The sequence below is a fragment of the Physeter macrocephalus genome, chromosome 7, assembly GCF_002837175.3.
Source record: "Physeter macrocephalus isolate SW-GA chromosome 7, ASM283717v5, whole genome shotgun sequence".
In the NCBI taxonomy this organism is placed as follows: domain Eukaryota; kingdom Metazoa; phylum Chordata; class Mammalia; order Artiodactyla; family Physeteridae; genus Physeter; species Physeter macrocephalus.
The window spans coordinates 157,729,742-157,750,475 of NC_041220.1; the positions used below are offsets into that span (position 1 = coordinate 157,729,742).

The following is a 20,734-nucleotide window of genomic DNA, read 5'->3' on the forward strand; positions in this document are numbered from 1 at the left end:
CGACCCCCACCTCAAACATGGCCGTTCAGTAGTAGTTTCAAAGGGCCATGTGGTAATGCTGCTCATTGGTGACTGTCATGTTTTTGTCAGAATTTTATCATTCTTGTTGAGTGCTTTGCAAAGAGAGCAAACAGAATGCACTTTCTATTTCACAGGATGAGACGAAATAATTGATTTAAATGAAGGACTTTTTGAATGAACTCCTCTTTGAAGCTGAAGGGATGGAGGCAACTGATGGGGTTAAAATGCCTTGTATTGAAAGTTGCTCTGAAATAGAATGGAAATGCACAGATTTCTTGGCATGCCACTGGCATTTACTTACACAAAAAGGCTTATATTCTGATCAACAGCATTCACAGAGCATTTATTGAATGCCTACTAGGTGCTTAGTACTATATAAATGCCTTAGGAAACGCTACAGGGACTCAGATCTGAGCATACTGTCTAGAACATACTAGATAGAATTAGACAAACATGAAAAAAAATGACTATACTACAACATGGCAAGGATTATAGGGCTCTGGAAGTTCCAAGAAAGATGACATTCAAGTAGGAAGAATCATGGGAAAATTCACTGTATATGTGTGTGTGAATTGCACCCACCAATTTCATTATTATAACCTCAAAACCAGCATAGTTCCCTCTTTAAAAATTACTAATGCAAAACAAATCTATTTTCAATTTGTCAGGCCCTAACAAGTTGATGAACTTGCTATTCATTTAGTAAAGTAGTAGAGGATTCAATTAACATGAGAGAAAGTCATCTTTAATCCTATTTTTGTTACTTGCTAAAATGAAAGGAAATATCATTTGGGTTCATGAGAAATTCTCAGATCTCTTCATTTCAAAACTAATTCCAAATGGCATTTAAAATCGTCTTCTTCTAAGGCTAAGTGGGCCTTAATTTATTATCCACCCCAATCCCAAGATGGTAAGAATCTCATGTTTTCCAGCAATTCTCCATCTGATGACATTTTATTATAGCATAAATAGAAATATATGTAGATTACACTTACAAATTATTCCCAACATGAAGGTTTCCACTTAGTCTCTGAGATCTTTAAAATAGGAAATGAATCTTGTCACCACAAACAAAGAGCCCTAAATCTCCCAGAACATAAACTGCTCACTAAGGTCACCATGACTCTGCAAACAACAAAAAAGCAGCAGTCTGCTTGTATTAGAAAGAGGCTTAACAAAAATGCCCTCTCTGTGGTGCTTGGTTGGGCACACACTTTTTGTTTCATCTGACATTTCTTGCAGAATGAGTGAAGGGCTTTCCAGCAAATTGTTTCTGACTTGTCCTTAATGCCTGATTTTCTTATATTTTGTCCCACAATTCACCATCTAATTGTAAATGATAATTAGTACATGACCGGGCACATAATGGGTACTCAATAAATGTTTGCTGACTGAATGAATGACTGAAGAGATATAAGATGGAAATGCACAGAATTCAGCAAATGCCTGCAAAGAGGCACCAAATTTAATTTCTTGATGAACAAACCAAACAAAGGAGTACAAATTCCATAATACTGCCATTTACTCATCCAAAGTATGTTTAAATATTTTTTAAAATCCACATTCTTTGCTGAAATACATGAGAGAGATGACTTTCTTATCAGAAAGTCATATGACCAAAAATATTTGAACATGACCCTAGCATTTGTTTGGCTAAGCAGAAGAATACTCTGAAGCGCATTTCATTGTTACATAACATGTAATCCTTGTTAAGTTGCCTTTCCACTCATCCTGCATTTTTACCTGCTATTTATAATTTAGTAGTTCTCAACCAGGAGTGATTTTTGTCCCCCAGGGGGCATTTGGCAATGTCTGGATGTGTTTTTGGTTGTCACAGCAGGGGCTGTGGGAGGTGGGGTGCTATTGGTATCTAGTGACTAGAGACCAAGGATGCCGCTCCACAACCTACAACTCAAAAGACAAACTCCCACAATAAAGAATGATCTGGCCCCAAAAGCCAATAGTCCTTAGGTTGAGAAACCCTATTTTATTTTATTTTTTATTTATTTATTTTTTTAAAAATTATTTATTTATTTATTTTTGGCTGCATTGGGTCTTTGTTGCTGCGCGTGGGTTTTCTCTAGTTGCGGCCAGCGGGGGCTACTCTTCCTTGCGGTGCACGGGCTTCTCATTGCGGTGGCTTCTCTTGTTGCGGAGCATGGGCTCTAGGCGCACGGGCTTCAGTAATTATGGCACGCGGGCTCAGTAGTTGTGGCTCGCGGGCTCTGGAACGCAGGCTCAGTAGTTGTGGGATCTTCCCGGACCAGGGCTCGAACCCGTGTCCCCTGCATTGGCAGGTGGATTCTTAACCACTGAGCCACCAGGGAAGTCCCTGAGAAACCCTATTTTAAATAAAGAAGCTAGCAGCAATGATCTCAAACCCATGGTGCTACGTGGCTGTCCAGACATGAAGAATGTTTATGCATAATTCCTGAAAGCAAGAAAGTTATACAAGGTGGTTGGATCCTGCTAAAAATTTCTGAAGAGCTGAGAAAAAACAATTTATGGAGAGAAGAGAAAGGAAATTGGATGAGATGGGCATTATTTCAGGTAAAGCTTAGCATAGAAAAAGTTGGGAAATCTAAGTTGTAGTCTCAACATTTCAGTTTACTCTATATTAAAATGGGTTTAATGATGTACCTCCTGCAGAGGAATACTTTTGACAATCCAATGAACTTGTAATAATGATAGTAATACTACTACTATTACTATAAATAAGCTGCCATTTATTTTACTATCATGGGCTTTCCATACATTACTACCAATTCTCACGATTAACATCAAGGCAACCATCATTATTCCCATTTTACAGAAGAATTAACAGACCCAGAGAGTTTCTATAATCTGTTTAAAATTCACAGGTAATAATAAGCAGAGCTAGTGGCAAAAATAAGACAGACTGGTAGTTACCATACTTCAAATATATCTTTGAGTAGTATGACCCAAAGTCCAGGTTTCTCAGGACAGTACTGGTTTATGCCTGGCATTCTTGTGTAATTATTAATAGCACCCAGTTTCAGCTCGGTGCTTTGTGACCACCTAGAGGGGTGGGATAGGGTGGGTGGGAGGCAGGGAGATGCAAGAGGGAAGAGATATGGGAACATATGTATATGTATAACTGATTCACTTTATTGTAAAGCAGAAACTAACACACCATTGTAAAGCAATTATACTCCAATAAACATGTTAAAAAAAAGTGATCATCTTGCATAAGATAATGGCCCCTGTCTTTTCCCTTCTTTTTAAATCATGGAGAAATCCACAGTATGCAAAGATAGAAACTTGCCAGCATTCTCAAAGCCCTCTGACATGGATCTGAGCCGTGTGCACATCTGTCCATTCACTCATCCTTGTGTGAGAGCAGCTGACAAGTGGCAGCCATTAGTGGGAAGGACTCACAGAATCTGCCATTTGGCTCTCTGTATTCAAGCTACCTAAGTTGCTAATTAATTGCTTTGTCTGGCAGTTTTATCATTTTATCAGCATGGCTGGTCCAAAGCGAATGGTTTGCTGCATCAGGCTGTGGGAATCAGTAAATATCCAACCTTTTTTACTTATCTGAATAGTTTGCCCTCTGCACAGACCTGGATGTCAGCAACTAAACTGAATGTAGTAGGACTGATAAAATCGTTTTGACCATACGCTGGGCAGAAGAATCAATAGTATATAACTCATTAGTGGTGAATTTTCAAGAAGATTTTAAAAATGCAATGGGTTAGTTTGTGTGACCATTTCTAATTAATATCATGACATTAAAAAAAAACACAACTTTCTCCATTCTTTGAGATTAGATGCTTCAAATCACCACTCACAAAGGGAGTGCCGCCATGAAAAGCCATTCCCTCCCTTTACAACCCTCTCATCTTCCAAGACTCTCTCTTTCATGGGCATCAAGTCAAAGTACCATGCAACAGAGGAAGCCATCACAAGAAACAGTGCTTCCCCGTGTTGAAACAGCAAGTCTCTGACCCTTAACTGTACATCTTCTTGATTTCTCTATGTGCTTTATTTTCTCACTTTATCTCTTGAGCTAATGGTGAGAACCTTCCTGCGAGATAAATATCTTCTTATTCCAAAAGAAATTTAATTTCTGTATAAATCAAGCACATATAGTTACTATTCCATTCCCATCCAGGGGCCCCACACTCAATCAATTGTGATACTTGAGGACTCATTAAATTATTTACAAGGAATAAAATGCAAAATCAAAATGTCATTCTTGTCTATTTGTGACAAGAGAGAAAAAATAATTTTCATCTTAGAACTCAAAGAATGTCCCCTGCTCTCAAGTCTTTTGCCCTAAAATGATGTTGGAAAATAACATAACTGAGGCAAAACTAATGAATAGTGACTAGTTGTTTTGGTGTTACACAGATTCTCTACTCTTTCCTAGTGCTTTTTTTTTTTATCTTTGCTGCAGCCCTCATTTAAATGTTTTCAAGTTTTATTGAGATATCATTGACATATAACAATGTCAAATGTGTAAATTTAAGGTGTACAATGTGTTGAGCTACACACTTACATATTACAAAATTATTACCATGTAGCAATACCTAACACCTCTATCATGTCACAAAATTACAAATTATTTTTTGTGGTAAGAACATTTATGATTCACTCACTTAGCAACTTCCAAGTATATAATACAGTATTGAGAACCATAGCCACCAAGTTGTACATTAGATCCCCAGAACTTATTCATCTTATAACTATAAGTGTGTACCCTTGACCAACATTTCCCCATTTCCCCCACCCCCCAGCCCCTGGTAACCACCATTCTAATCTCTGTTCCTATTAGTCTGGCTCTTTTAGATTTCACAAAAAAGTGACGTCATGCAGTGTTTGTCTCTGGTGATTATTTTTAAATAGAATCCTTCACAAAGCTTTAAAAAATAGTATTTATTGTTAATTTAGAAAGTTTGGTCAATACAAATATATATAAGCTTATTTTAATTCAGTCACTATGAATAATAGATAAAATTTTCATTACCATGGGAGAAGTTAGAAAAATCAGTTCCACAAAAAATTTCACAATTTGTATGGAAACACAAAGCATTCATGCCACAAAGCACAATATCAAGCTCATTGTAGATAGACCTACAGACAGTCCCTATGCTCCTCCATGTCCATGGCCAGTCCTCACTTCAAGATATGGAAAGATTATGGAATTCCAGAACCATTTCTGTTGCTCTCCAACCTCCGACTCTAAGAGTCCAGAGCAGGGCCCAGCAAACTTGACCCATGGCCAAATCTAGTCGACCACCAGTTTTGTAAATAAAGTTTTACACTAACACAGCCACACTCATTTATTTATATACTGTCTATGGCTACTTTCACTACAAAGACAGAATTGAGTAATTGTAACAGAGACCTTGTGGTCCACAAAGCCTAAAATATTTACCATCTGGCTCTTTACAAAAAAATGTTGCTGACCTGTCATCTAGCCCATTGAGTTTTTAAGAGAACTCATCTAGGAATTAATACATTTATCAAATCTGATTACAAGCAGAGTTTGTGACTTGCATCCCTGAATTACATTCCTAGACTACAGGATCATTACGTAAATTGAGAGTCTTAGATAGATAACTGCGAAAGGTTAAGCTGATCTTTACTGATTCTTTGTTCCTCTTCCATTACCTCCTCATCCCAGGCACCTACCCTGCAGCCCCCAATAAAACATTCCTTCCTTGGCAGGATCACAGGGTATGATAATACCTCTATAATAGCCTTTAGTTCTTATAGTTATATTATTATCATCTAATATATTTATTGTTCAAGAAGAATTTGTTAATTGAATTAATAAATGAATTAATGTAGATCAGCATTTTCAAAACTATGTTTTGAAGAATGCCTGCCATCTTTGAAATGTACTCCATGAAAAGGACAGTCTATTTTACATAGAGAACAGACTCGTGGTTGCCAAAGAGGAAGGGGGGCAGGGGTGGGTTGGATTAGGAGTTTGGGACTAGCAGATGCAAACTATCAGATAGAGAATGGATAAACAACAAGATGCTATTTTATAGCACAGGGAACTATATTCAATATCTTGTAATAAACCATACAGAAAAGAATATGAAAAAGAATATATATGTATAACTGAATCACTTTGCTGCACACCGGAAACTAACACAACATTGTAAATCAACTATACTTCAATTTTTTTTTTTAAAAAAAAAAAGGATGGTCTATTTCAAAAAAACAAAAAATCTCCTAAGGTCAAATAAAGTTGGGAAACAACAACACATACTTTATTCTCCTTTAGAAGTACCATAATTCACATGACTGTATTAAAGTTTTGCAGAGGAAAAGGTTGACATCAACAAAATGGCAGAGTAGGCATCTCCAAGCTCTTGCTCCCCACACAGAAACATCAGAAAGTAAGTATAAACTATCAGAAATAACTTGGTCAGAATTCTGGAAAATAGTCATAGGTCTACAGCAACCAAGAAACTACTGAATCAAGAAAAAGCTAACTTCAAAATGGCAGGAAAGTTTTGTGGTGTCTTTACTTGTCCTTGTCCCATCCCCTCCTCAGTAGTGGTTTTGGTTTTGAATCAGTGGCAGCCTACATTCCCAGTGTGGAGCCCTGGTCCCTCGTTCTGGAGGAGGCAAAGCAAACATTATTCACAAATTATTTTGTCTGTCTATTCTAACCTGTCTGTGTGCTACCAGAAGGACAGATGCAAAGCATTTGTATCAGTTTGCTAGGACTGTCATAACAAAATACCACAGACTAGGTGACTTAAACAATAGAAATTTACTTTCTCACAACTCTTTAGGCTAGAAGTCCAAGACCTATGTGATAGCAGTATTGGTTTCTCCCAAGGACTCGCTCCCTGGCTTGCGGGTGGCCACCTTCTCACTGTGTCCTCCTGTGGTCTTTTCTCTGTGCACACACATCCCTGATGTCTCTTTCCTCCTCTTCTTTTAAGGACCCTATTTGTGTCAGATTAGGAACTACATTTATGACCTCATTTAACCTTAATTACCTCTTTAAAGACCTTCTCTCCAAATGCAGTTACATTCTGAGGTACTGGTGGTTAGCACTCCAACATATAAATTTCTTGAAGGGACACAATTCAGCCCATAACAACGCTCATCTTTGTTCCACCTAACGTGGTGGAACTCAGGATAGAAAAGCAGTAGGTACTGATCAAAAACACTGCAAGAAACACTAAAAACCTTCAGATGCATGGGTAAAAGATTACAGTTGAAACATACAATAGACCGTCTAAGGCCTGAGAGCAACAGCTGAGGAGAGTTTCTTAGGGAAATTATGAAATTCAAAATCAGCCATGGATGCAGGCAGGAAAGTTTAGAAAGCCATATGCATTCTCAGGGCAAGATGCATGCTCAGAAAAGACCTGAGAAGATCCTAAGATTTCACCTTGGGCTGATCGCTAGGTTCAGTTCAAGAATGGCTAAGTATTGAAGAAGTGCCCCAGAACAGAAACAATCCATAAAAACTGGGAAAGGTATTTTTTGTTTGCTTGTTTGGTAGATTTTTTTTAGCCCTTGGCATTCAAGAAAATTTCTATCGAAACCCTAGTTGAACACAAGCTGAGAAACAGAGACTATAAAGGCCACACACAAGAAGGAACATAGTCTTTCCAAAAATAGTGTAGGAAAATAGTCTTTCCAAAAATGGTTCACTACATCTATCACCAAATAGATGGCCTACAATAGCTTTCAACAATAAAAACATCCAGCAAACTCTGGACAAAGGGGGAGAATCTAATTTCCCCCTTTTCCCTTACTTTCCCCCTGAGTCGTCAGTTATAACAGTCAAATGTCTGATTATCAACAAATATCACAAAGCATACAAAGAAACAGGAAAGTATGTCCTATTTGAAGATAAAAAATAAATTGACAGAAATCATCCCTGAGGAAGTCCAGACATTGGACTTTCTAGATAAATCCTTTAAAATAACTGCCTTAAATATGCTTAAAGATCTAAAGGAAAACAAGGACAAAGAATAAAAGGAAATCAGGAAATTGATGTAAGAATAAAATGAGAATACCAATAAAGAGCTAGAAATTATAAAAAGCAACCAAACAGAAGTTCTGGAGCTGAAAAGTGAAAAAACAGAAATGGAAAATTCACTAGAGGAGTTTAACAGTAGATTTGAGCAAGAAGAAGAATCAGTGAAAGCAAAGACAGGGAAAGTGAATTACTGAGTCTGAGGAGCATAAAAGGAAAAGAATAAAGAAAACTGAACAGAGTCTATAGGACCAATGGGACACTATCAAACAGACCAACATACACATTCTGAGAGTGAGAAAGGGGTGGGAAGAATCTTTGAATATTTGAATAGAATATTTGAAGAAATAATGGCTTCTCAAATTTGATGAAGTATACAAATCTACAAATCCAAAACCTTCAATGAACTCCAAGTAGGAAAACCCAAAGAGATTCACACTGAGAAACTTTACAATCAAACCGTTGAAAGCCAAAGACAATGAAAGAATTTTTAAAACACCTAGACAAAAGCAACTCATTACTTACATGGGATGCCCAATAAAATCATTAGCCAATCTCTCAGAAGAAGCCTTGGAGGCCAGGAGGCAAAGGATGATATATTTAAAGTGCTGAAAGAAAAAAAATGTAGCTGAGAATTTATATCCAGCAAAACTATCTTTCATAAATGAAAGATAAATTAAGACATTCCCAGATAAACAAAAGCTGAGAGAGTTCATTACAACTAGACTTGCCCTACAGGAAATGATAAAGGGAATCTTTCAGGTTGAAATGCAAGGATGCTAGACAGTAACTCAAAGCCTAATGAAGAAATAAAGATCTCTGCTAAAGGTAAATACACCAGCAAATATAAAAACAGTATTATGGTATTTTTGGTTTGTGACTCCACTTTTTATCTCCTACAGGATTTAAAAGACAAATTCATTAAAAAGTTATTAATTTATGTTACTGGATGTACAATAAATAAAGATATTATTTGTGACAAGAAAAACATAAAGGGAGGAGGTTGTAGCTGTACAGGAGTAGAGTTTTTATATGTTATAGACGTTAAGTTGATATCATTTCAAACTAGACTGTTATAAATTTAGGATGTTAAATGTAATCCCCACAGTAACCACAAAAAAAGTCTAAAAAGTATACCTCTTTGAAATAAAAGAGAATCAAAATGGTTCACTACAAAAAAATAAAAATCAACTAAATACGAAAGAGGGTTGTAACAGACAAAAGGAAAAACAAAAAAGCTGTAAAATATACAGAGATCAAACAGCAAATGGCAGAAGTCATTCCTTAACAGTAATTATTTCAAATGTAAATGTACTAAACTCTTCAATCAAAAGACATAGATAGGAAGAATGGATAAAACAAACTATGATCCAACTATATGCTGTCCACAAGAGACTCACTTTAGATCCAAACACACAAATAGATTGACTGTGAAAGGATGGAAAAAGATATTCTATGCAAATAGTAACCAAAAGAGAGCTGAGGTGGCTATACTAACATAAGTCAAAATCTCTTAAAAGAGGCAAAGAGTGACAATATATATTGATAAAAGAGTCGAGCCATCATGATGATATAACAACCCTAAAAATACATGCACCAAACAATGGAGCCCCAAAATATATGAAGCAAACCTTGATAAAATTGATGGAAGAAATAATACTTTTACAGTAATAGTTGGAGACTTTAATACAACATTTTCAGTAATAGATAGAACATCAATACAGAGATCATTAAGGAAATATAGGATACGAACAACACTATAAAGCAACTAGACCTAACAAACATATAAACAATACTCCACACAACAACAGCAGAATACACATTCTTCTCAAGTGTACATGCAACATTCTCTAGGACAGACCATATACTGGGCTACAAAATAAATCTTAATAAAATTTAAAAGATAAAAATTATTAAAAGTATTGTATCTTTTCCAAACATAGTAGAATGAAGCTAAAAATCAATAATAAAAGGAAAATCAGAAAATTCACAGATATTTGGAAAATAACACACTGTTATACAACCAATGGGACAAAGAAGAAATCACAAGGGAAATTAAAGAAGAATGAAAACAAAACCAACATACCAAAACTTATGGGATGCAGTGATAGCAGTGTCCAGAGGGAAATTTATAATGTAAATGCCTGCATTAAAAAAGAAGAAAGATCTCAAATCAATAACCTAATATTACACCTTGAGGAACTAGAAAAAGAAGAGCAAACTAAACCCAAAGCTAGCAGAGGAAATAAATAATAAAGATCAAAGTAGACAAAAATAAAAAAGAAAATAGAAAAGCAATTAGAGAATCAACAAAACCAAAAGTTGGCTCTCTTAAAAGATCAACAAAAATTATAAAACTTTAGCTAGACTGACAAAGAAAAAAAAGAAGACTCAAATAATTAAAATCAGAAATGAAAGTGGGGGCATTACTACTGACCTTACAGAAGTAAAAAAGAATTATAAGAGAAGATTGTAAACAAATTAGGTAACCTAGATAAAATGGACAAATACCTAGAAATACGGAAATTACCTAAACTGACTCAAGATGAAATACAAAAATCTCGGACTTATAACAAGTAAAGAAATTGACTGAATAATCAAAAACCTTCCAATAAAGTTCAGGACCAGACGGCTTCACTGGTGAATTCTTACAAACACGTAAGGAAGAATTAACACCAATCCTTCTCAAACTCTCCTAACAAGGTCAACATTACCTTGACACCAAAGGCAGATAAATACACCACAAGAAAATAAAATCACAGACAAATAACCTTTGTGGATATAGATGCAAAAATCCACAACAAAATAGTATCAAAACAAATCCAACAGTGAAGTAAAAGGATTATACATCATGGCCAACAGAGATTTACCCCAGGAATGAAAAGGCCATTCAGTATAATGAAATTGATCAAATCAATACACTACATTAATAGAATGAAGGAAAGAAAACATGTGATCGTCTCATTTGATGCTGAAGAGGCAGTTGACAAAGTCCAACATCTTTTAACAGTAAAAAAGGAAAACCACTCAGAAAACTAGGAATCGAAGAGAATTTCTTCTACACAACAAAGAGCATTTATGAAAAATTCCCAGCTAACAACATAATTCAACTATATGCCTTCTACAAGAGGCATACTAAATGGTGAAAGATAAAGCTTTCTCCCTAAGATCAGGAACAAGACAAGGCTGCCTGCTTCCACCACTGCTATTCAGCACTTTATTGGCAGTTTTTTCCAGAGCAATTAAATAAGAAAAAGAAATAAAAGGCATCTAAATTTGAAAGGAAGAAATAAAACTATCTCTATTTGCAGATGACATGGTCCTATACATTTAAAACGCCAAATAATCCAAAAGAAAACTGCTAGAGCTAATAAATGAATTCAGTAAAACTGCAGCATACAAGATCAACACACAACAATCAGTTGTGTATCTATACAACTGCAATAAACAATCTGAAAAGGAAGTGAAGAAAACAATTCGATTTACAATAGCATCTAAAAGAATAAAATACCTAGGAATAAATTAAACCAAGGAGTGAAAGATTTGTACAAAGCAAATCACAAAACATGGCTGAAATAAATTAAAGAAGACTTTAAAAAATGGAAAGACACACCATGTTCATGGGAAGAATTTCATGGGAAGAAATACTTAATATTGATAAGGTGTAGATACTATGCAAAGCACTCTATAATTAATATGACTCCTATAAAAATTCCAACAGCCTTTTTTTTTTTGCAGAATTGAAAAAGCCAATCCTCAAATTCATATGAAATTGCAAGAGGCCCTGAATAGCCAAAACAATCTTGAAAGAGAAGAACAAAGTAGAAGGGTTCACAATTCCTGATTTCAAAAATTACAGCAAAGCTACAGTGATCAAAACAGTGTGGTACTTACATCAGCATAAACATCAGTTCTATCTAATGGAATAGAACTGAGAGTCCATACATCTATAGCCAATTGATTTTGACAAGGGTAGCAAGTCCATTCAGTGAGGGAAATACCAGTCGTCAACAAATGGGGCTGGGACACCTGGATTTCTACATGCAAAAGAATGAAATTGGACCTCTATCTCACATCATATACAAAAGTTATCTCAAAATAAATCAACGGCTTAAATATAGGGCCTCAAGCCATAAATTTCTTAAAAGAAAACAGGAGTCAATTTTTATGACCATGGATTTGGCAGTTGAATGTCTGTTTGTTTTTGATGACACCAAAGCATGAGCAACAAAAGAAAAAATAGGTAAGTTGGATTTCATCAAAACTAAAAACTTTTGGGTATCAAACGACATTACAAGGAAAGAGTAGAGACAATCTATAGAATGGGAGAAAATATTTACAAATTGCATGTCTCATAAGGGTTTAATATCCAGAATATATAAAGAACTCCTGCAATTCAGCAACAGAAAGACAACCCACCCAATACAAAAATAGACTTTTCTCCAAAGATAGCAAATAATCACATGAAAAGATGCTCAATGTCATCAGTCGCTGGGGAAATGAAATTCAAAGCTGCTTCAGACCTACTAGGATACCAATTATCAAAAAATGGAAAGTAAGCATTGGTGAAGATGTGGAAAAATTAGAAGTCTTATACATTGCTTGTGGCAATGTAAAATGGTGTAGCCAATGTGGAAAACAGCGTGGCAGTTCCTTAAAAAGTTAAACATAGAGTTACCATATGACCCAGCAATTTCACTCCTAGATATATACTCAAAAGAATTGAAAGCAGAAACTCAAATAATTCATTGCAGCATTACTGGCAATAGCCAAAAGTTGAAAACAGCCCAAGTGTCCACCAACGGAAAAATTTTTTAAATGTAGCATATACATACAATGGATTATTACTGAGCCATAAAAAAAGAAGTTCTGATACATGCTACAACATGGATGAACCCTGAAATCATTATGCTAAGTGAAAGAAGCCAGACACAAAGGACAAATATTGTATGATTCTACTTACATGAAATATCTTGAATAGACAAATTTATAGAGACACAAAGTAGATTAAAAGTTGCCGGGGGGCTGGAGAGAGAGAAGTATGGGGCACTATTGCTTAATGGTTACAAAGTTTCTGTTTGAAGTGATGGAAAAGTTTTATAAATAGATAGTGGTGATGGTTGCACAACTTTGGGTTTGACCTAAGAAGTTTTATTAATGGACTAGAGTTAACATTTCAAGGAACACTCATGAAAGACTGAATGAAACAAAGAAATGATTTTGATCTTGGAAGGGAGAAAAAATTGATCTGCAGGAACAAATCCCCCTTGTTAAAGTGCAGACCACTTCAGCAGGACTTGAATGGGGCCTGAGTTTCTGGGACCAACAAGGCCCCAGGTGCTGTTGATTCTGCTCATCTTCTAACCCAGTTTGAGTAGCAGAGGATACGATAGTTAGGATGCACTATTCACAGTGATCCTACTCCCTCTTACCGCGAATTTGATCAATTGATCCCAAACTGAAGATGTTAATGAGCAATAATCAATAACTCTATTATCCCTCTCAAGTGGCATAACTGTAATTTTACTTGGGTTACCAAAAGAAATGCCTTACTCCAAAGAAGACAGTCTGAGAGAGATATTTAGCAACAAAGAGGATCAGTATGGGGTGAGGCTTGTTATACCTTGTGCTGGGGGTCAGGGTGGGGAGCCATCTTCCCAAATCCCTACGAAGTATTCTAAATATATTTTTTACTTCCATTTATACTTGAGTTATGGCAAGGTTGTTCTTTCTCACAAGAATAAGGCAAAAAATAAAGGAAGAGAGTGAGAAAGAAAGGAAAAGAGGGAGGGAGAGAGGGTAGACGGGAGAGAGGAGACAAGGAAGGAAGGGAGGGAGGGAGGGGAGGATAGGGATATGAGAGATTAGATGTCTACATAATTCTTCTTCCCAGTCAAATTCTCATCCAATTCACTTTGGAATATCTTTGCTGATAAACCAATTAGATGAGGTTAGCTAGTGTTAACTCTTTCTGCAGTTTATAGAACACATTCATTCGCTGGTGATCACATCTAAGAATGTGTTCTTGTTAATTAGAACACCTTAGCAGATTATTGGGCTGAAACACAGAGGGAAGGTTGTGCTGGCACATGTCAGGATAACTCTTAAAAGTGAAAAACAATTCTATCATTCAACCCGAAGAACTCGCAGGCATATTCCCATATTTAGGTAACTTCTATCCTTAGAATGAGTCTATTGGCCTCAGGCATTTTATCCCTGTAGTTTAAAAAGGTGTCCCTAAAGTTAGGCAGTTTCTGCCTCTTACAAACTCTGTGACCTTGGGAAAATTAATGAATTTCCTTTATGCCTCAGTTTCCTCATCCATAAAATGGGGGACATGGAAGCATGTAATTATTGAAGAATGAAATAAGGCACTCATTGGCATGCAGCAAGGTTTTAATATATGTGGGCTCTTATTATACGCATGTGCTAATCCCTTATGAAAAAAAGTTACTTTTTTTATTCCCAAGGTTTTATATCCAAATGCAAATTAACCTTAAGGCAATGCCCAAGATTGAAGCGATCAGATGTAAAGGATTAAATTATCCCAGAAATGTACAAATCAATGGGATATACCATGGTTGGCAGGTCAGAGGATATTTTGCAATGAATCCAGTGCAGCAAAGTGGTTGAAAGTTTAGGTTTTTGGAATCAGAATGATGAGACATTGAGTCTCAGCTTCTCTAATTACTGTGGCATGACTTTAAGCAAGTCACTTAACCTCTCTAACCCCCAGTTTCCTCATCTGAAAATATTTATTGGAGCAGTAAAACAGCTCCTCTTTCGTGAGGATTAAACTAGGGAATTTTTAAAATGTGCTTAGTCCAGTGTGTCAATATGTGGTGGCTTAAACAATATTTTGAGGGCTTCCCTGGTAGCACAGTGGTTGAGAGTCCACCTGCCGGTGCAGGGGACACGGGTTCGTGCCCCGGTCCGGGAAGATCCCACATGCCGTGGAGCAGCTAGGCCCGTGAGCCATGGCCGCTGAGCCTGCGCGTCCGGAGCCTGTGCTTCGCAACGGGAGAGGCCACAACAGTGAGAGGCCCGCGTACCACAGGAAAAAATAAATAAATTTTTTGAATTCTAGCAATATACTCACACTGTCATTTACTGGGAAGGTTAGAAACAGATATATGACGGTAGGACCCAGCCTTCTAATTGGTTTCAAGCCAGGTGGGGAGGCCAGACAATCAGATAATGTACAGTACAAATCTGGATTTTCAAATTCTTCCTGTTAAGATGACATTTCTCTTTCCTGTTTCTTTTCCCACATCATTCATTTTCTATCTTGCATATAAAAATTCATGAAAGTTTTCCATCCTGAATTGGACCATCTAAAAGGAAATATTTTCTTGTGAAGAGAGGAAAAAAAAAGCAAAGATACACAATTTCTCATGACGTGCCTCTACCTTATCTAATTTATTTCTTATTAGCAGAAGAATATATTTGTTATAGAATAAAATTCTATGGCCAAGAAAGAGACTCTTTTTGTTTTTGGTTTTCCTTTGTTTTGTTTGTTTTGAGTAACCAAAACAGAAAAACAAAATCAAGCAGAGTAGCAAGTAACCATGGAGAAGAAGTCAATTTGGCAGATGTTGAATAACAGAGAGGGATGAATGAACTAAAAGATGGAATGTTTCAAAGATGCAGGCTGAAAATGTTTTGGTAATATGGTGGTGCCTATGATTCCATGCCTGCAAACACTTCTTAAAAAAATAAACATTTTTTTTTTCATTAAAAACAGAAAAGTTAGTTATGTTAAAAAGAAAAACAGCTCAATACATCTCTTTTACCCAAACTCCTTGCTCCTTCTTTTACCAAAAGTCCTTGCCTGGGGATGTACATTAGCTGTTGAGCCCTTTTCCTTTCCTCATTTTGAGAAGTCAACGTGGACTGGTAGAAGTAAAAACATGGCGCTCAAGTGTGGCACAGCTGTGTTTTACTACCAGCCTTTGAGGGAGGCCTCAAGTCAACCTCCTCCTCATTCAGATCCTACCGGCTTGTTGGGTACTGAGCCAACTGGGGTGTAGCTTGCACCAGGTTGCTGAGCCTTTGTCAAGTGAAAAGAGACAAATTTCCACAGGGGAAAGCAGTGAGTGAATAGACAGTTCATGGCAGTATGAACCATTTCTTACCTCAGAAAGCATTATGGGCAAACTACGTGAGGGCAATAAACATATTGCTCAGCATAACATGAAACTGGAAGTCATCAGAAGGTGATTTATCTGTTGTCAAAGGGCAAAGAGTCTGTGGCCATACCCCTTGAACACACCTGATTATACCTGATCTCTGAAGCTAAGCAGAGTCAGGCCTGGTTAGTGCTTGGATGAGAGACAGAGGGCAAGAGGAAAGAGAGTTAGTCCCTCCGTCTCTGCAGGAAAAAGTAGGCTCTTTGTTCACAGTGCATCTAGGATTAATAAATCTTTCTTTACAGTATATTTACTGAGGCAACAATCTGGACATTAAGTGACACTGCTGTGTTTGGTTCTTAAAATGAGCTAATCTTCTTTGATTTTGTATTCCTGGGCATCATTTTTCATTGGGGGGGGGGTCACAGGATATAAAGAAGGAATAGGGTAAATTCAGAGGTATCAAGAGAATCAAACTAGATCCACTGATTTAAAGGGTATCACACGAAAGGAGGTGGATATTCCTGACCCATCCACAGTTCAAAACGCAGCTCCATTTGAACTCATAAACGTGGGCTATTTCATCACCATGGGCGCCTACTGTTGACATCTACACTGTTGATGAGCCTAAGGTCAAAGAAAGCCACCCACCCAAAAGGCAATTTTGATAGCAACTACTGACAATGAATTCCGTTTAATAGTCTTCAGCTTATATTTTCCAAATCCAAAACTCTTCAGGGTAAGTTATCATTGCATAACTGTCATTATTGGAAATGCTAGTGGGAATGCTATCACTGTTATTTAACCTCTCTGGGTAAAACTTTTTTTTTTTTTTTGCAATCTCACCATCATTTTAATTTTGTTTACATCTCTAGTCATTTGCACAGATGTTGATGGAGCTGTATTTTTGCTTCAATGTCTATTGCAACATTCTTATTGCGTTCTGCAGGTCCTCCAGTAAACGTTACTTGCAATATTTTTATCAACAGTTTTGGATCAGTCACAGAAACCACCATGGTAAGTGCTACAACGCCACTGGCAAGAGAAAAACGTGACTTGATTATGCCATGAACACAACCTGTCAAATTTTCTATTTATTGTTCAACTTGCAGGGCCTCCTGTAAATGTTACCTGCAACATATTTATCAACAGCTTTGGGTCAATAGCAGAAACTACAATGGTGAGTGGGACTGAGCACTGAAGCCATCGTGTGAAGGAATGGGATATGCGATCAAAGAGTACTGCTGTATATTTGTAGGACATTTACTGAGTGCCAATTTCCAAGTTCATTCACCTCTAGAAAACAATTATTTATTTAAAATTCAATAATCTTTTATCCATCATGCCAGAGAAATTTTGGAAACACGTGATGTTCACTTAGATTTCGGTAGAATTATCAGTATTAAGCACGGTTTATAATTAAGGATATTTAAATATTTGCATCTCCAATGTTTCAGAAATACAAATTTCAAAGTTTGGGAGATATTTTTCACATAATGGGAAGTTTTAACATAATCAAGCCTCAGACACGCTACATTTAAGACAGGGGTCCCCAACCCCCTGGCCGCGCACTGTTACCGGTCCGAGGCCTGTTAGAAAGCGGGCCGCACAGCAGGAGGGGAGCGGCGGGCTAGCGAGCGAAGCTTCACCTGCTGCTCCCCATCGCCCGCGTTACCACCTGAACCACCCAACCATCCCCCTCCCCCCCGCCCCGCCCCCGGCCCATGGAAAAACTGTCTTCCTCGAAACTGGTCCCTGGTGCCAAAAAGGTTGGGGACCGCTGATTTAAGATATACGCCAAGGAGCTGACCTTACAGTGAACACACACACACAATTTGGTGGCAATAGAAAGTTGTTCCAAGTCTGAAGCACTTACATCACATGCATGGCTTTTCCAAAAAAAAAAAAAAAACATAAACATAAAAAACTAATAAAAACCCGTCACACTCTAAGTGCAGACATGTTTCACATACATGAAAAAGATATCAGATACTGTAAAATCCACCAAGATTCCTTATCAATGTCAAGATGGTGTTGTTGCCTGTGACACAGCCTATTAGATCAGTAGGCTTACGGTGCTAGGCTATTGTGTGGAGATTACATGTTGGGTAAAACATTTTCTTGGCCCCCATACAATTTAAGTCCTAAGTCAATTGGCTGGTTCAAATTTTCAGTACTATGTAAAGTATACAGCCATATTATTGGATGAGATCGAAATAAACTATAGTTGAGCTTGACTATGCTACTACGGTGGCCAATGTCCTAGAAACACTCAAGAAGTGAAATAATGAGCATAATGCCATTGAGAAGTAAAAAACAGTCTTCCCCTGTGTTTATGAATTCTCTCTTTTAGGCTACCAGGGTTGTGTTTAACAAATTACTGTACTTTTTGGTGTCCCTGATGTTAGAAAAGAATAATTTACCTCTTATCACTCCTTTCCACTGGCAAGTCAGACATAATGCAACTCCACTACCCGTTTTAATATTATTCTGACACAGCATTGTCCAGAAACAAGACTTTTGGGGCTTTGACAGTATGTAGTGCATTAAGAATTTTACCCAACCAGGATAGTTTTGATAGGGTTATTAAATGACTCATAAGAAAAGGTGAACATGGAAAGAAGACTCCAACTCTGCACTTGGCATTCAGTTTCTGTCTCTCCCCTCCTGGTTTTATCCTGGTAACAGAGGGGCAAATCTTCCAGCCGCCCAAATCACTATCACCAGCTTTACACGATGGCATTCAATGACAATATTTGCACGACCTAACGCTGATTGCATTAATTAGACCCTTAAGTTGCTTTGATTAAATCTCCTCTTTGCATTTTACCCTCAATCAAAAATGTAAATGTGCACCTTTTCAGTGCTCATTAATGCAAGAAAAAGCTAAACATTTAAGGAGATGAAAATGGAAACGATGGATATCCTTGTTTTCCTGTGTCTTTAAGAGCTACTGAAGGTGTTTAATAAATGGGCTGCTTAGGTGCTTCTTGGCCACTTATTAAGGTGTCCTTTGTCATGTTTCCTATGCGAAAATTTGGAAATCGTTGTCCAAGTGTAATATCAACGGCCTGTCTATTCTGCTGTATGAGACGTATTGAATCGCATGATCAGAAGAATGATGTGTATTGTGCTTCTTTTATTTTATTTCTTGGCTTCTGATGTAATGACAAACTGAATTTGGCTTTTAAAAAATATCTTTTATTTTCTTCAATTATGGCTTTTGTGTGAAACTAAAAGAAAAATGTTTTTTGAAACTCTACCATGCTTAAATCAAAGACTAAATCATGTCATGTAGGGTAGGGACTGGCAAACATTTTTCTCTAAAAAGCCAGACAGTAAATACTTAAGACTTTGAGGACCAGACAGTCTCTGTCACAACTACTTAATTCTGCCCTTTTGGCATAAAAGCAGCCATAAACAATAGTAAGCAAATGGGTGTGGCTTTACTCCAAAAAAAACTACTTATAAACACAGGCTATGGCCAAATTTGGCCCACAGGCCATAGGTTGCCAACTCCGGGATCTAAGGCACCACTATTTAAAATGGACATTATTCAGGGGCTCATAAGAACATGAGAATTGCTCCACCTTGAAAAGGTCTTACTTTCCTTACTTTCCCAGACCCCTTAGGCCCTGCTTGGGGATCTACCTGATGTACCCACAGAGTGTCATCACAGCCTGAGCTTCCCTTACCAAAACCCTGAGATTCTACCATCCACGAATATTCTCACAAAATGTGACTCAAAAAAATGGTCAAAAAAGTTAAACAGAAACAGATTCTTCCTTGAACTGTCTTTAGTTGGGGTCAAGACATCAGACCCTTAGGTTTTATGCACAGTAATATATGTAGTCATTGAGGACGTCGATTAGTGTTATGGGGGGGGGAATAATAGTTTTGCTTTCTCTATGTTTTCTGGAATGGTTTTTTTCCAAGAATGTCTCAGAATTTTGAGTTTCTGAGCATGTTGATTTCCCTCTCTTCCCTCATGTCCCACTCTTATCCCACAACCCTTGATAGCATTATTGAAGAATTTAGTTTGGATGTTTGTTTCTAAATAAGAGGCAATAATTATTTGTTTTAAGAATGTGATATGGCTTTCTTTTGGTTCTATCCAGTCTGCCCTCTTATGTTTGATGAAATCCCACTAAATTACTGTTGGTACTAACTGCCCACCAAGATTAGGCTCACTTACAGACACAGTATTGCCTCTTACTCCTTTGGTATGTTAGTGTTTAAAGACTGTGCTCACAGGACAATATATTTGTGTTATTCTAAGGAATATTTTTATGGATAATTATGATCATGCACATTATTTCAAAATATGTACTTCTGTTCATTAAGAGTCACAGGGATCTGGTGATGTTCATTACTAGCTGACCCTGTGTTAAAAGTATTCAGTGGAACAATTTTTTTTTTTCCTTATGATTCCAAAAGACTCAGAAGACCAGTAAGGGATGTATGATGAGACAGGTTACCTTTCGGTTTTGGAACGTCGGTTTACCATTTCCTTTTCTTTCTTTCCCCTTTTCCTTTAGCTAGTGATGGCAAGTGAATTTACAGGATGAGGAGTGTATTTGCAACCGCCTCCTTCCTACTATAA

The 20,734-nt window shown here is 37.1% G+C and overlaps 1 protein-coding gene across 3 annotated transcripts in view; it reads left to right on the forward strand.

The window, feature by feature from the left end:
* GLRA2 (glycine receptor alpha 2) overlaps positions 1-20,734 on the forward strand; it is a 206,004-nt gene that overhangs the window by 25,781 nt on the left and 159,489 nt on the right. For 2 of the 3 annotated variants that reach the window (XM_007118767.1, XM_007118768.1), the window contains exon 3: positions 17,081-17,148. In XM_007118767.1, the coding sequence (XP_007118829.1) occupies positions 17,081-17,148 (68 nt within the window). Of the gene's footprint in view, positions 1-17,080; positions 17,149-17,243; positions 17,312-20,734 lie in introns of all 3 variants that reach the window. The other variant, XM_007118766.1, reaches the window with a different exon arrangement.